Source organism: Protopterus annectens, chromosome 6.part0, assembly GCF_019279795.1.
Source record: "Protopterus annectens isolate FY-2018-M chromosome 6.part0, PAN1.0, whole genome shotgun sequence".
NCBI classification, from domain to species: Eukaryota; Metazoa; Chordata; order Ceratodontiformes; family Protopteridae; genus Protopterus; species Protopterus annectens.
This window is the reverse complement of record NC_056737.1, coordinates 624,221,415-624,239,367: the sequence shown is the minus strand read 5'-3', so window position 1 is coordinate 624,239,367 and position 17,953 is coordinate 624,221,415. Positions and strand designations below refer to the sequence as shown.

General features: G+C 38.0%; 1 protein-coding gene across 3 annotated transcripts in view; it reads left to right on the top strand.

Annotated features, from left to right (window-relative positions):
* MAP4K5 (mitogen-activated protein kinase kinase kinase kinase 5) overlaps positions 1-17,953 on the top strand; it is a 2,873,315-nt gene that overhangs the window by 1,789,002 nt on the left and 1,066,360 nt on the right. For all 3 annotated transcript variants that reach the window (XM_044074300.1, XM_044074299.1, XM_044074298.1), the window contains one exon: positions 8,156-8,366. In XM_044074300.1, coding sequence (XP_043930235.1) covers positions 8,156-8,366 — 211 coding nt within the window. The remainder of the gene's footprint in view (positions 1-8,155; positions 8,367-17,953) is intronic.

Sequence of the window (17,953 nt, the reverse complement as noted above, 5' to 3'; positions counted from 1 at the left end):
GGCGCTGGATAGATGGGGTAAGAAAGTTTACACTTCTGCAACCTTGGCCATTAGGGCTTTAAACTGCCAGTTTCATATGTTAAAGTATCAGCAACATGTTATTGGATTGCTTAAACAGAAAATTATGTTAATTCTTGACTGTGCTGAAAATAAAGAATTACAGGGTTTAATGCATTCTGCTGAACAGGTTGGAAAACATACTTTACAATGTGGATTTGACATTAGAGGCCTCTTGCAGGGCTGCTGTTACTGGGTCTGTGCTCAGAAGGCATGCTTGGCGTAAGGAGCAAGGTTTGCTTGATCATGTTAAAGCTAAATTGTTGGATGCTCCCTTAAATCAGGACCGCCTGTTTGGCAACAAGGCTGAGGAAGTTCTTAAAAAGATGGAAGATAAAGCTAAATCTATGCAAACTGTTAAAGATTTCTTACAAGTTCAGCCTCCTAGATTTAGTAGGCACTGCCCTCTATAAATTGGTCCTTTCCAGCCCCTTCCAGGTCTTCTCAAGCCAAACCCAGACACAGCAGAAACCCCAGGTCAGTCAGACACACAAGGCTAGGCAGTGGGGGGTTTCCACACCCAAACCTGGGATTAGTAAGACTCCCCCCTATGGAAAACTGCCTCAATGACTTGCTTTTAAAACTACCAAGCACTTCCCAACTGAATGCTCCTTTAGGCGGAAAGATTGGTCTGCAGGCCAAAAACTGGTAACGCATTACCCAGGACCAATGGGTTTTAAATATAGTGTCTCAAGGATACAGATTTCATTTCCACATGTTACCAACACCAAGCGGGTGGCCAGATCTACCCCCAAATTAGTGGGCAGAGGCCCAAAATCAAGTATTCTCTCTCTTAAACATCTGCCCCAGACTCCTTCCCTGTTGTCTCAGCAGGAGAACCAGATTCTGCACACTCAGCTGCAAACCCTGAACCTAGCAGCCTGGCTATAATTACCTAATCTCTCCTTTACCATCCCCAGTAAATCAGTGATGGATATCATTTTAGAGGGAAGGAGGCCTAGTACTAGAAAACCTTATGCTGCAAAATGGAAAAGATTCTGTGCCTGGAACCAGTCTCAAAGAATGAATGCAGCAGTGCCCAATTTACCTCAGATTCTACAATACTTGACTGAGATACTTCATAAGGGCTTGTCTTTTTCCTCCATCAAAATTCATGCCTCAGCCATTTCAGCTCATTATAGCACAAAGCCTCCCCTCTTCTCTCACCCACTGCTCAAGCAATTCCTCAGAGGGGCCAAAAATTTAAGGCCACCCAGGAGAGCTCCAACTTCAGTCTGGGATCTTAACTCTGTCTTGGAGAAACTTACTCTTCCTCCTTTTGAGCCAGCTGCTACTGCAAATTTAAAATTTCTTTCCTGGAAAACAGCTTTCCTTTTAGCAATCACGTCTGCAAGAAGGGTATCTGAATTACAGGCCCTTATGGCGGTGGAACCTTTCACCATCTTTCATGTGGACAGGGTGTTCCTCAGAACTAATCCCTCCTTCATGCCCAAGGTGGTAGCCAGTGTGGCTCTTAATCAGTCGATTCATCTGCCTACCTTCTTTCCACAGAACAAAGGGGAACGAATACTGCACTCTTTAGATGTGTACAGACAACTTAGATTCTATTTGGAAAGGACTAAACCTCAAAGGAATTCTGAACAACTGCTGGTGGCATCTGCTGCAGGGACAGATGGAAAGCTATTTCAAAACAAACCATTTCAAAATGGATAGGCCACTGCGTTCATTACTGCTATAAGCACCATGGAAAACCTATCCCACAGGGCATCAGACCCCATTCAACCATGGATGCATCTACCTCTACAGCCTTTTTCAGGGGCATCCCTACTAGGGACATCCTAGAAGCTGCTACCTGGAGTTCTGTACATACTTTCACCAAGCATTATCATTTGCCAATTTTCTGTAAATCCAGAACTGGTTTTGCCACTGCAGTCTTGCAGGGCCTTATAGCTTGTCCTAATTCTATTTAAATTGCTCCTCCCAACCTTAGCTTTAGGAATCTACCCAAATGTAATGACTGCAACAGTGAAACATGAATAACATAGTACAGTTGTGTACACTTACCATAAATGTAGATGTTCGAGTGTATTCACTGTTGCAGTCCTGGTTACCCTTCCTCCAGACCCCTTTCTTCTTTTGGCTATATCTCTACTCTCACTTACTATGCTTTAAAAGCTTTTTGGTGTATTTGCTTTTTTGTTGGAGGTATATCCTTGTATTTGTAGATTTGATTGCTTCCCATTAGGGGGGGGCACCTGACATCTGGGGCAAGAAAAACTGATGTAATGGTGTCGGCTGCATGTTTTATACCCCTGACGACCTGACGTCATGGAAGAAGGGACAGCAACCAATGCAGGACCCAAAGACTGTGTTAATCAGGCCAACTGAGGGCTACTGCAAACAGGTAACCCAAATGCAATGACTACAACAGTGAATACACTCGAACATGTACATTTGTGGTAAGTGTACACAACTGTACTTTCTGGATGGTGCAAGCAAGGCCTATTATAGAGTAATTATTTCATTACTTCTTTTGGGGGGGGTACTAGGGAATCAACGAAAAAGAGAGTGGAGACTTTCAAGTTCTTAGTGATGCTAAACGTATGATAGGCATTGTGGTCTGGTAAAGAGGGAGCACTATCACTACACTGAAACCAGGTTTCAGCAACTAGAGAAATATGAATGTCTTCAAGAGTCAGGAAGGTCTTGGGTTCTCGCATTTTTATTGTTTTTTTTTTTTTTTTTTGTCCAGTCTAATAACTTCTGAGTCTAACTGACTGTAGAATTACCTTTAACCAGGACCTTACTAGAATTAGCTGCAAACTTTGTGAAAATTAAGGTTGTAGGCTTACAGCCATCGTGATTCATCTTGGATGTGAAAGTAATGAAAAGTGTAGGTTTAGGTACAGTTAGTGGAGTGTTTCTAGAAGGTTGAGGTTCATTAGGTAGATATCTGGAGGGATTGACTGACACCATCTGCATGTGTCGGAGTAGCGTTCTAGTATTACTTACTGACTGTGACCGTGAAAACTCTACCTCAATTTTATTATATAGTTGCATCTTTGACATGCTTGTGAAGTGAACTCCTCTCAGTGTAACTCAGCCCATCAGTTCATAGCTAAGGATGCAGGTAAGCCTTTGAGGCTTATGGATATATGGTTACCTGGGTCAGTACTAGGCCACCATTATAAAATGGTACCACCCTGGCTGTTCTCCAAGCTGTGGGGACATAACTAGTAATGAAGTTTAGACTGAAGATATTTAGTAGGCCTGAGGTAAATTGTGTCTTAAACTGTGCAGCCGGGGATGTTATTGAAACCCTTTGAGTTGCTGTTCTTAATTTTAGACAGGGCAAACCAGGCTTATTCTGGAGTAATTTTTTTGTTTCTTCCCTTTTTTTTGGAGGGGGGGGGGGAGTTACTAGAGAATCAGGGAAAGAGAGTACAGACTTGCAAGTTCTCAGTTGTGCTAAACTCACGATAGCACTGAACCCTTGGTAAAGATGGACCGCTATCACTACACTGAATTCAGGTTTCAGCAACTACATAAATATGAATGTCTAAGTCAGGAAGGTCTCAGGTTCTGGCATCTTATTATATTTTTGTCCAGTCTAGTGACTGCTGAATCTTTGTCTGACTATAATTATCATTAACCAGGGCATTACTAGAATTAGCTGCAAACTTTGAGAAAGTTAAGGTTGTTGGCTCACGGCCATGGTGATTTATTTTGGATGTGGAAGTAGTGAAAGGTCTAGGTTTAGGTATATTTAGTGCAGTATTCCTAGTTGGTTGAGATTTATTAGATTTCTAGAAGGATTGATAATGCTTCCTTGACAAACATCTGCATGTGTTGGAGTAGTGTTCTAGTGTTGCTTACTGATTGTGACCACGAAAACTCTGCCTCCAGTTTAATTACATAGTTGCAGCTTTGACATGTTTGTAGAGTAAACTCCTCCTCTCAGTTTAACTCATCAGTTCATACTTTCAAGAAGGAATTGGATGAATACATGAGCATTGGCATATTCCAACATGTGATTAGGGCATGTAGCACCTTAGTGGCCAGAAGGTGAAAGACCAAGGCACCAAGTAAAAAATAGATCCATGTGGTGAAGCTGATTTCTGTGGTATTTTTTTTGACATTTGATGTTTGTATAAGAGTTCTAATTTTGTCATTTTTTATCTTTTTTTTTTTTTTTTTTTTTTTTTTTTTTTTTTGATAGCTACCTGCCATCAGCCATGCTCTGAGGATCTTCCATGGTCTTTTGATCTTCCTCTTTGCCATCCCTGCTAATTGGGGCCTTATAGCAGTTAGGGAAATCTTTCTGTGAGCTGCATGTAACTTCTAGATGATACTGAAAGCATACCATGTTGCTTTGTCATGCAGTCCTGTTATTAACATAATTTTAGTTGCAGAGTGGCCATTTTCCTCAAAATTAGAAAAATAAATGGACAGACGAGTTTTTCTTTGTAATGACAAAAAAAAATTGTTCTGTAATGATGTTAGGTCGCTATTTATGGGCATACTAGACTCTCCAAAAGCAGTACATTACACTTTTATGGCATAGTCCCTGAAATCTGAGCTGTTTGGTACAAAGACTGCAGTCATGAAATTATTTATTTTTAACTTTTTTATTAACTCATCTTTTTTTAATGAAGACATGAGAACACATAAATTAATAGAAAAAAATAAACAATGGTAACATTTTCCATTGTTATATTTGCATTTTCTTTATAACAATTTACATTCAGTCCAACATTACATAAATTGGTCAGTTCCTGCCTTTCTGTAAACTTCCCTCTTCCTTCTGAACATTTTTCTGCATGCATTGTTCCCACAAATTCCATTTATTTCTATGTAATTTGCTCTTTCCCTTTCCAAAAAATCCCACCTCCAGTTCTTTTATCTCCTTTACAGTATGCAGTACTTCAATTAGATTTGGTTTAGATTTTAGTTTCCATTTTCTAGTATTTGTTTCTTGATAGCCAGTCTATGTCTAGACAATTCAGATCCTATATCCCATCTCAAAAGAATCATCTCTTTAGTTGCAACCATTTGCTCTCCTAAAATTTCTGACAAGGTACTTTGTAGGTAATTAAGTGTACCAGCTCATTACTTTCCACAAAAAATGTTGCCAATTACCTCTCTGTCTCATTTTTCTATCATATTTCTAGCATTTGCTATATACCCGTGGAAAAAATCCTTTGAAGTGTGATTGAGATATAAAAATAACTATGCAAACACTTTCATGCAGAAATCCTAAACCTTCTGGACTTTGTTTCATACTTTGGAGTCATACAGATACCCTCCCATTCTTCCTTTAAAAATTGCCATTCCATTCTCTTTTCCCAATCTTTTCTAACCTCCTCTGATTGATTCTTATTGTTATCATGCCGCATTTTATATGCCATACTAATTATCCCTTTCTTAACAGCAGCTCCCATTCTAGACTACACTAAAAACCTTACCAGAGCTGGTCTTTCACATAGCTCCTCTGTTCTTTTCTCTTTGGCTGTACTCTTATCAGTCCCTGGTAGGAAAGGCAGCCTCTAACTTGCAGTCCAAAATTCTCCTTGGCCTCGTTGCACTCTTTTATATTTTCCTAGTTTATTTGGGGCGCCTTTGCTAATTCAATCCAGAAAATTCCAATTCCACTGCCTATTTTGCATAGCCTTACTGGTAGTCATCTCTTTTTTATTAAAATCTCCTTTCTGTATCCCATTTTGGCTTGGTTCTTACAAGTCTTTCTGATACTTTGAGTGCAATGTTCTGTATGGTTTGTTAAATTTCCATCCTGCATCATCATCCCTCGCTACTTTGATTTATAACTTACTTGAGTTATGTATATGAGCCTTAACTGCTTAGCCCTAAGGTATCCAATCAGATCAAGTAATCCTAAACCGCTTTTGTCTATGGGAAGGATCAATTTACCCCACTTAACTGTGGCCACCAGCCCTTCCCAAATTCCTTCAATTCTGCTTTAATTAGCATCCACATCGTATCCTCTAGTTGATAAAAAATATGCCTGATCTGTCTATAAGACTAAAGGGACTAAAAACGTTTTCACTGCTTGTAGCTTACTAAGCCTAACAAATAATCAAGAGCGTCCAGTTGCCCTGTTTTTTTATCTTTTATTTAGTGTCTTCCCACATATTCATAGCTGCCATAACAGAATCCTTTTTAATTTAATTCATACACCTAACTACATCATCTTACTACTACTACATGTATGGATACATAGTTTACCTTTATAGCTTTGGTTTTATTAAAACTGTTTCAAAACATTCTACAACACTGAACTGTCCTTGTCTGGATGTATTCAATACAAAAGAATAACATCTGCAAGTAAGGCTATTTTTTCTTGATTACCATGTCAGTTATATCCTTGAATGTATGAATCACTTATTTTCTTAGCTAATGGCTCTAAATATAAAACAAATAACAAAGGGGGAAAATTGTTGAGGAAACCTCCCACCATACCTTTCAGTTTCTTAGAGCAAGAAGTCTGGACAAAGCCATAAATAATGGGGGGACAAAGGCATAAAAATAAGGACACTTTTTAAATATTGCTCTTACAAACTTAGTTAATAGAATAACAGGTTTTGCATTAGCATGAATTTTCTGAAGGGTATGAAGTATGAAACACAAATGTCTGTCTTTATTTTCTGACTTCAACTCTCAATGATTTGACAGAAAACCACAATTTTGTGAGAAACAGACCAAAAATATGAGACCAAAATTAGACATTCTGCAAAAATCTGTACAGTTGAGAGGTGTGCCTCCCACCTTAATTTTTGTCACTTACCTTCATAAGTCCTTCTCATTAACCCTATTATTCTGTCAGGAAACATAGGTGGGTAGCATTTTCCTACTCATGAAGTCCCAATTGACTGTACCTATCAAGACCCACCACTAACATCTGGGAGTGTAATGAGTTGGCAGACTTTAAACATTCCCTGCAGACTTCTCAGTCAGAGATACTGGGTAAGCATATTGGTGTAACTAAGAAAATGAATTTTTTTGAGCAATGATACAGAATTAGAATTGCCCAGACATATAAGGCCTCACTGAGTCTAATTATGGTGGCTGCAAAAAATGCAGTTACTACAAAAGGGAAATCAAAGTCTAAACCAGCTTAACTAGAAGTAGCACATATAGCAACCAAGATAAAACAACTGGAATTGGGATATTTAGAAAAGGGTAGGAGCAAATTATGTAGGAAAAAATGGGAAAAGTGGGAACAATACATACAGAGGAGGAACGAGGTTTAAAAGAAGGCAGGATTTGAATTAGCTTATGTAATGGTTGACTGACAATGACTGGATAGATTATAAATTATATATAATGTTCGCCACAACAGTTGTGTTAACATGGTTTGTAATGTATAATTGCAACTGGAATTGTGTTAATATGTTTGTTTTTATTTATATAAATGTAGTGTTGCCTGTCATGTGTGATAATTTAATAAAGATGTTTCTTGTTCAAAAAAAAAAGACCCACCACCAAACAGTGGTGCTTTCTTACATTCTGCTTCCCCTTGGATCATCTTCATCATACTGTTAAAGTTGTCAAATGTCTGCTACCCCTTCACAAAACCTTATGGATCCATCATTTTCTTAGCTATTAAAGAATGTGTGAATTCCAAAAACACTGTAGTCCTCTGTATGTTATTTAAACCACGTAAAGTCATAACATTGACTGTAAACTTCCACAGTGTCAACTGCCAAAGGTACTTTCTGGACTATGACAACAAATCTAAAGCCTAGAAATGTTTAATTTAATGTTTTGACAGTTTATTTCAACTTGGGTTTTGGAGGACACAACTTCTTCATTGAGGGAAATATATTGCATCATTAGTCTTTGAAAATTCTGATATTTTGTAGTTAATCTGTAATCAGTGCATGCACAGAAAACTCAGGCCTGATGTGCCAGTATTGTTCTTGTTTTCCTTTAACACCAATATTCAAATAAATGACTCCATAATGCATTTGCAAACAAAATTTGAGAAAGCCTTAGTATATTCAAGAATTGTTATTTGAGGTTTTTTTGATGCAGCAGTTTCAAGAGTTAGAAGAAAAGCCAGTATCATTTCTTAAGGTCATGATTTTTATTTAGCACCTGTTCATTAACTGTATTTTAGCCCAGGAACTACAGCTGTTCAGATGAAATGACTTCAGATGAAGATAAGCTGCTGACAGTAAAACGTCAACCAGATACAGGCAGTGGATCCTCCCCAGTTTCAAGAAGGCAAAGCATCCCAGCGTCCTTGCACCGAAGTGAAATACCCCAGCCCTCACTATCTGGCAGTATCAGCAGTCCAGGACTATATTCTTCCAGGACCACTGAGACAGGTAATTTTAACAGCCAAATATAACTGAGGTCAGCAATGCAGAGTAAAGGCTGTGTAATACACATTTTTGGATTACCCAAACATTCCTGTATTTTCTGTCTTACTTCATGACTTTCATAATGCCACAGATTGCATTCATTTGTGAGATGAGGAAGGTTTGTAGGAATCTTTATGTTTGCCTGTTTCAGAGCAGTTATCAATAATGCTGTTTGCATGACATATGCTCCATATTGACTTTTCTCTTCTGCTTAATAATCACGCCATTGTTTCATTCTGTGAAAATCTGAGACAGCTTCAGATTGAAAATTTGTTTGTCCTTCAGCATAATTTCCTTTTTTTTTTCCCCAAAAAATTTGAACTGTTTGGATTGTAGGAGCATCCTCATTTGGCCTAGAGATTCATTAGTGCAGTGAATTATTACTCTGTTCAGTATCTCTTAGCATGAATCTAAACTGTGGGTATTGAAGAATAAGAAAGAGTTGCATAACCTAAGTACAACATATTTCTTTAAATAGATAAGTGAGATGATTTTATTATACGCTTCCTTAGTCATGAGACAGGCTGTAGGTGCAGATCTAGTGGGTCTATGTTATATATTCAAACTTTCAAAATGTCGAATACCATGTGTTCGATAACATATGGTCGATGTTTGAAAGTTCGAATACATAATAAAAAAAAAGAAAAAAAGAAAAACATACCTTAATACCTTACTTAAATATACTAATTCCGAGACCACACTTCAGTGCAGAAAAGGGAAATTCTCCCATTCTGCACCGTACGGCGCCGTTAAAGTCAACCTTCGGACTCTTGAAATGTAAATCATATGGTCTCGACCATATGACATTCGACATTTCAACGTTCATTTGACATAGACCTGATCCAGTGTACCCAAGATGCAGAACAGTCTGCAGCTGAAGTACTGCTTGCATATAGGTTTGTATAGATCTAAAGAGACTAACAGTTTATGCAACATGTTTGAAATTCTAAAATGTAGTGTATTTGGTAAACAGTGTGTAAAGATACACCATATCCACAATCAGTAGCGTACCTAGGACGGAGTGAGAGGGGCAGCAGCTCCAGGCGCAAAGTGCTGGGGGGCGGGGTGTGATCAGCCAGTCCCGATCACTCAGTGGTGTAATATCGGCTTTTAAAAGCTGATATTGCATTTGCAGTCAAACCTGAGCACCTTAGCGCTCTGTGTGGTCTGAATGGTAGCAACTGCTTGCTACAGTCTAGTGAACAGTTTCCTACAGTTTAAATATTTTTTTTGTTTGTTTTAACTATAATGTGAGTACTGTAACACTCCTTGTAGTAACTGTTTGCTACATTTTAAAAATATTTTTTTTTAACTACAACATGAGTGTACAGGCAGAGTATAAACTGGACTTTTTTTTTTTTTTTTTACTAAAATATGCTAAAGAAGGGTTGGGGCAGGGTACAGAAAACAGGACCTGATGCTGGGGTTGGGAAAAGGGGCATGTCATGCATCTGGTTGGTGTGCCAGTAGAGGGAATGTCCCTTTTCTTTTTTTTCTGATTTTGCTCGTTACTTGAGCTGAGGGGACTGGGACGCTGATTCATAGTGCCGGCACAGAGTGCTAATTGAACCACCCCTGCTTCTATCCACAGTTTGCATCTTAATGTAAAGTATCAACATGAGGCAGAGCAGTAGTTACAGAGAATCATTGACATGGTGTGTTTTAACACTGTTAACTTTACCCTAAGTATCATCTGTCATTCAGGATTCTTCATCAGGTTAATATCTGGGCAGTTTCTCACATCAATAGGTAGATATCTACAGGCTGTGGGTCCCCAGGAATAGAAACCCTGACCACTGTCTTGAGTTTTGTTGTGAAGAGTGCAGTATAATGCAGTTTTCAGGTCCAGACCCGAGGGCCTTTTAGCCTGCTATAAGTTATAATGTTCCACCCATTAAACTTATCTGTAGCAGTCTTAAAGCATGCTGAGCTTTTACTTTTCTTTGTACCGGTGTAGAATTATGTGTGACAACAGCTCTGTCAGAAAACCAGTTTATCATCCTGTTATATCTTCTGAAACTTCTTAACAGCTTTCCACAGTGCACGTCTTCTCTCATTTTGTAGGCCCACAGTGTGTAGTGTAATATTATACTGTGTGTGAGATCTGAGAAGTTACATCACTGTGCTTTACATTGATAAACAGTCTTCAGTTTATCCAAAACTGAATATCAAAATGCAGATAGCTTAATTAGGGGTTTAATTATCTGTGTCATCCTTCAAGATATTCTGTGATGAGATGTAGTCTGCATTCCTTTGTAAAAAAAAAAAAAAATATATATATATATATATATATATATATGTATATATATATATATATATATATATATATATTTGTAAGGCAGCTGGCTAGTTTTCACAAGGTAAGATAACTACCATGACACTGTACACCAAAGCATCAGGACAGGAGAAAGTTGGGTAGACTAGACTAGAGCCTGACCATAGCAGGAATGTTTATGGCTTACATCTTTTTATCTGTTTATTGCAGACAGTTTGCTGTACTTATTCAATTTCCTTCATAAAGAAAGGAGAAAGTAAACTTCTGTACCCTATAAAAAACAAAAAGGAAGAAACTCCCCAGGTTTTGAACATATTACAGACTTGCAACCCTGATTTTATAGAAATGGCTAGTAAGATTCCTAGATCATGGAACTTGTGTAAAGCTTTATTTAATTATTTATTTTATTTATTTATTTATTGTTGGCCGGGTTAGTTCCACTAGGCTAATGGCCTCTTCAGGAGAGACCAGAGGTGGTATTTATACTACTAGAGGAAGCTTGGACACAGCATTGGGGAACTTAAGTGTTTTGGGATGTTTCACATATATCTGAGCCACCGCCATCTCAAGCAGATAGGACTTCTGCAGTGGCAGATCCAGAATTTGTAGAAGGGGGGGTGTAGTCTGGAAAATTGATTAGTAGTGAGGGGTGCAGAGTGGAATGCGGGAGTAGGGACTGTGGAAAGCTCACCTTAAGATGCTCTGACAGCATGTGTGAAAAGTCAGCAATATATATATTCTGTTGTACATCACTGTGGTCTAGCTGTGATAGTGGAGGCAAGTATCTCTTATCCAGCATACAGCAACTTCACAGACAGTACCTGTTGCTTCAAGGCATACTTGGGTAAAATTGGTTAACCATGGCAAGTCACAGTCCCCATTCCATAGTAGCATGTTTACATAAGCAATATGATAGCCTAGCAGAGAGCCCCAGCGAAGGCAACATTACAACAGCAAATACTATAGTAAATGCGTTTTTAGGTAAGTAATGATTTTTGCAAGAACAGTGAATAACTGATAACAGCACAGCAACTTAAGGAGCTCCATGGTATGAAAAAATTCCCAAAAGCAAATACTCAGTTCACTTAAATGCACTGCATGAAAACAAATGTAACCATTGTAGCATATCACAGAGCAATATAACCTGAAGTCTACTTTATTGCCCTGCAGTATCAAGTATAAACAAGGAGTACAGACTTTTGGATGAGTCAATAAAGATCCCATTTAATTTTCTGCAAAAAATTAAAGTAAATAAATAAAATACTCCAAAAGTTTTCCTCAACAGAACAAAAATAATTTCTGTCATGAACAGCCCCCATACCCATTGTCAACCTCAAGTATCTGGTTTGACTCTTTCAAGGTAAAAATAATAATAATAATAATTACATTAATGTAGTTTTTTCCCCCCACAGGAACAGTAATCACTGCTTATATTCCAAGTTGCCTCGCATAAATACACCTTAGTCCTGCAAAGTTATAATTACAGTAGCAAAATACATGGGCCAGTCATTTCATCCATAGGCATTCCCCATACCCATTGCCCACCCACAATATCTGATTTGACCCTGCCAGGATAAAAAAATAATTATCACATTTTGGGCATTTTCTTTCACAGAACAGTAGTCAGAGTTTGTGTTCCAGCTTGCTTCAACCAAATACATATTAATGTTACAAAGCCAGAATTACAATGGCAAACCGCAAGAGCCAGTCATTTCATCTACAAACAGGCCTAATACCCATGCCTACACATAATGTGGTTTGACCATTCCAGAGTAAAATAATATATATATATATATTGTATTTAGTTACTGACCCTGCTGGTATAAAAAAAAGTAATTGTAACATTAATGTGTGTTTATTCTAATTCTAACTTTGCATAGTTAGAGTATTTGGATGAAGCAGGCTGGAATACAAGCTGTGATTACTGATGTCCTTTCTTGTCACCATTGCAATATTGTTCATTCTTGGGAGATCCTGCCTAGGATTGCCAAACATTTGGCCAGGATACCAAAGCTGTTACATCATCTGGGTGCCATATGTCCTACATGCCATGCATAAGGTACATATGCAACGTACGAGCACCTAATCCTCAGAACTGAACTGCCCCAGAAGACGCAGACAACCCCAGAAGAAAGCATGAACACACACATCCAGGGAGGGAAGAGGAAAAGGATTAAAGATAGACGCCTCAGCCGGGCTGAAAATGATAGTAAGTAACAGGGGTAGGGGGGACAGATAGAATAATGCAACAAAATAGCCAGGGAATTGTTATGGCTAGGCTTGTATAGGCCCTTGGGCCGATAGCCTAGTGCCAACCTATGAACCTCTGAGAAGTAGTACATCTACTTTTATGGTAAGATCTTGCAACTATACTGTATTGTTCCTTATCACTGTTAGAGCAATCTTTGTGCTTGGGAGAGTACAAAAGCTACTGTAAAGTATGGGAGGAGGAAGCCATGGAAGAGCCCTCCAAAAACCCATGAAGGATGGCTCTGGCAAAACCTGACCTGGCCCTAGAAATTATATCCAGCTTGTAATGTTTGGTGTAAGTATGAACAGAAGACCAAGTAGCAGCTTCCAAGATGGATCTAGTATCCAGAACCGTGAAAAAAGTAACACAAGAGACTACTACCCTCATACAATGAGCATGAACAGAAGATGAAAGCTACTTGCCATGAAAAGAATAGCAAAAAACAAATGGCCTTAGAAATCCAGGAGGGGATGGTCTGCTTAGATGCCCCCAAAAACAATTTTCTGGCATGAAAAGAAACACATTTCCTATATATGTTTTCTTTATAAAGTAATATCTGAGTTATCTATGTAAATCCAAGATGTGAGAAACCCTCTCACTAGGATTCTATGGAGAGGGGAAAAAAGAAGGAAGATTAATGGACTAATTCAAGGACAAATCATTAACCACCTTGAGCATAAAAGAAGGATTGATATGAAAAGACACCCGGTCCCTGTGACAAACAAAAAAAGCTGGAACTGCCATGAGTGCTTGAAGTTCAGAGCCCCACTTGAGCTTCAGAAGTAAGAGCTACCAAAAAAAACAGTTTTCCAAGTACAATGTTGTAGGGAAGAAAAGGCTGAAGGCTCAAAAAGGGACTGGGTCAGTTTATCAGGAAAACAATTAACGTCCCAAGATAGAGGAATAAGCTTTCGTGGAGGCTAAATATGAAGGGCACCTTTTTAAAATTGTTTGATATCAAAACTAGAAACAGAAGGTGGATTCAGAGGCAGACGAGTGGGAATGTCTAACAAATGAGCTTTTAATAGATGAATATGCCAAACCAGAACTGAGCAGCTAACACGAATAAAAAAAAAAAGACTATCAGAACCCCCGCATAAAAATGTGTCCAGGTCATGCTTGAGATGCTAAATAGAAAATTGCTTCCATTTAATCACGTATGATTTTCCTAGTAGTGGGTCTTCTCTTCTGGCCTCCTGCAAAATCCAAGATATGTCCTCAGAAAACTGGTGCCTAAAAGGAATCAAAACCTATTACACGTTGTATCAGTTGAAGGGTGGACAAGTGAGGGTGAATGGTAGATCCCTTTTCTTGTGAGAAGATCCATCCTGTTAAGTAACTTGTGATGATTGCCTCTGGCCAGATAAAACACAAGGGGGAACTAGTGCTGTCTGTGCCAAAAGGGAGTCACCAGCAAGACTGCGGTTGTGTCGTGAGAGGGAGTCAACACAGACTTTTTAAGAATGAGTGTAAACCCCACACTGCACAGAAGAAGCATAGTGAAGTATAGATCCTGAATCAGGAGCTGCTGATGGGGGGCTTGAATCAAAAAGGAGTCCAAATAAGAGAATATTTAAATTCCCTGAAGTCTGCAGAAGGCTACCACAGGGGCAAGACATTTGGTAAAGACCCTATCCGCTGTAGAAAGGCCAAAAGGCAAAGCAGAGACCTGGTAATGAGAGAATGACACAAAGAAATGTAAACATTTCCTAAAGAGAGAGTGAATAGGAATGTGGGGGCAAGTGTCCTATCAGTCAAGGGATTCCAGACAGGCTTGAGGAAGTAAGAGAGGGAAAACTGTCTGAAGAGACAACATCTTGAAAGAAGGGACCTTGAGAAAGATGGTATGAAAAGACAGGTGTGGAATGGCCTCCATGATCCCTCCTTCTTGGGAACCAGAAATATCCTGGATTAAAAACCTATTCCCTGCTGATTTTGGATAATGGAAAGTACCCAAGCATCTCTGGTTATTTGTTGCCAAACAGGAAAAGAAAGAGTCAGCCTGAGGAACATAGAAATCTGGCTGAGGGTTAGGAGTGAATTGAATGTCAAATAAAAGCAGATTTTTAAGAGAAAGAAAGCTTTTGACTCTTAGAACCATGAGAAGGCTTGTCTCAAAAAATTCTACTAGAAGCCCTCTTGCCCTGAGAAGGCTGTTTAGGCTGCCTATGAACAAAAGAAGGCGTAGCATGATAATTTCTCTCAAACATAGGAGCAGGAGAGACAAAGACTTGTTTCAAATCCAGCATAGTTTTACCGGTATCCTGAAGGGTCTTAAATAATTCAGCTGCAGCAGTGCCAAAGATATTCTGGTTGTCTAAGGGACAGTCCAATAATTTGGCCTTGATATCTTTAAGCAGAGCATAACCAAAAATTCCTCCTCATAACAGATGCAAATGCAGCTGCCCTAAAGGAGGCATCAGCATCATAGCTACATTTAATAGAATGATGAGTGACCGGAGAAGCAGAGCTCAAAAGGGAAATGGTAGAAGACTTAACCTCTAAGTCAGGCAAATTTATTTATTTACATTTGTTGACTGGGATTGTCCGACTGGACGTAGGTCCATTTTCAGCAGAGGCCTGGGGAGAAAAGCTCCACAGTTAAAATAAACAGACAGTAGGTACATTGGATTGCATAGCGATTAACAATTTAACATAGCAATTACTTACAACATATTTACAGATGAAGAACATAGTACATCAGTAGACAACTAGAATCTTTATCTGTGAAGTACATAACAGACATTAACAAATGTTACAATAAGAAGTTCCTGCTGTATAATAAGTACTAGGCTTATGAGCATCTGAGCTTGCTATAATCAAGGTAGTTAGTGGAGTGGAAAGAAAGGTAGTGGTTGGATGGGGTGGGTGATATTAGAGTGGGAGTTGCAAGGGCATAGCCAGCATGTTTTTAGGTGCGCTTTTAGTAAAGTTTTAAAGTGGGTGCATGATCGTACGGAGGTAATTGTGGGTGGGAGGGAGTTCCATAATTTGGCTATGGTGCAAGAGAATAGTGCTTCACCAGCAGAGTTATTGGCTTTAGTGATCTGCAAGTGATTTTTGTTGCTGGATCTTAGTGGTCTGGTGGTGCGATAGGGTTGGAGTAGATTCTGGAGAGATGGGACATTTAGTGGATGGTTTACTAGTTTGTGGGCGAGTGAGAGTTGATACCCCTGAAGGAGGTATGGGAGTTCAAGCCAGCCCAGTTCGGCAAGTGAGAGACAGTGGTGACTATGGTAGGATGTCTCTGTAGCGAATTTGGCGATTTTGTTGTAGCAGGTCTCTAGCTTGTTTAGATTGCATTGCCTTAGGTTGGTATATATTGGAGAGGCATAAAGTAGGGTGGAGATAAGGTGGGAATTTGCTATTGAAATCTTTGCTGCTTTGGTGAGAAATTGCTTATTTCTGTATAACGCTCCTAGTTTTTTGTGGACTTTTTTTATGGTCATGGATATGTGAATGTCAAATTTTAATTTGTCTATTTCCACTCCTAGCAATTTGGTGTGTTCAGTTGGGTATATAGTGGTGTTGTCTTTTGCTGTGATGTTAAAGTGAGAGTTGTTTTGAGTATGTTTGGTGGGTTGGAAGATGAGTAGTTTAGTTTTGTTTGGGTTGAGTATTAATTGGGCATCAGATAACCAAGTTTCAACAGAGGAAAAGGCTTCCTGTGTGACTTTTTGCAGTTTTGGTAGGGACTGGGCTGAGCAGATAATGGTTGAGTCATCTGCGTATTGTATGAGTAGATCAACACCACGAATGGTACAACGAATTTATTTCACATAAAATCCACAGGAATACAGGAATAAGCGCTTTCGCTTGCTTCCAATGCACGCTTCTTCAGATAGGTTTAAAATCTTGGTAGAATAGTGCACTTTATATATCAGAAACATAATTGTTTAATGAATTAATTAATTCAATTATTCAAATATATAATCTGTTTCATTTAAAGCTACCATTCACCGTATCACAGTGTTATTACTGACACAACTTAAAAACTGTTTACAAACATGAAAAAGTGAGGAAGGAAAGAAACGGTCACCATATCTTCATATTCATTCTATCAGCACTATGTATAATAATATATTAATATAATATAAAATTATATTAAATAAATAAATATATTTAATATAACTTTTATATACTGTGCAGCCATCAATATATAAGGAAACTGTGGATATAGTAAAGGTACATTTAAATAGTTCATATTTCATTATGCTTTTGCAGAGAACTAACCGGTGTCATCACTAAGTTACCAATAATCAAACAAACTTATAACATCTCTAAATAGTCATGAAACACCATAAACAGTGGCCATTTAAAAGTGAGAAAATAAATATATATTGTATTAAAACCTTACATTAAAATCTAGAACGGCTATAAATAATTAATTAGTTACTTAAAAATAGTTACTTAAAAAATAGTTAAAACAGCCTGTTATAAATGCATATATAAATAGATAAATAAATAAATCAATAATAAATATCTTAGTAATAAATATATATATAAATAATAAATATGCATCTATCTATATATTGTGTATTATATATGTAATGTATAGAGAATGAACTAACATCAAATAATCAATATACTCGAGAATAACATAGCCCAACTTCACTATCACTTATGTATATATGTTATGTATCAAAAACATACAATAACATAGCATATATAGGTGACAACTTTAATGATTTGGTGAGCCTAGAATTAGACTGGATTTTTAGGATTTTTAGGATTCGAGCACAACAATATCCAGGTCTCAACAGCTATGTCAGCATCAGATCTCATCTGAAGAGACGAAAATATCATTGACTTTACTCATAACTCATTCAACCTGAACATATAGATGAAATCTATAATAGTGGAATATTAGAAAGGATGTTAATAATTAGTATATATTTATATTTATATTTTTATGCACAAAAAATTTTGTAGATTAGTCATTGTATAGGTCTATGTACATGATGATTTTGAGCTATGATTCTATGATTGATTAGTACATATATTGACTAGTTAAATACGTCTACC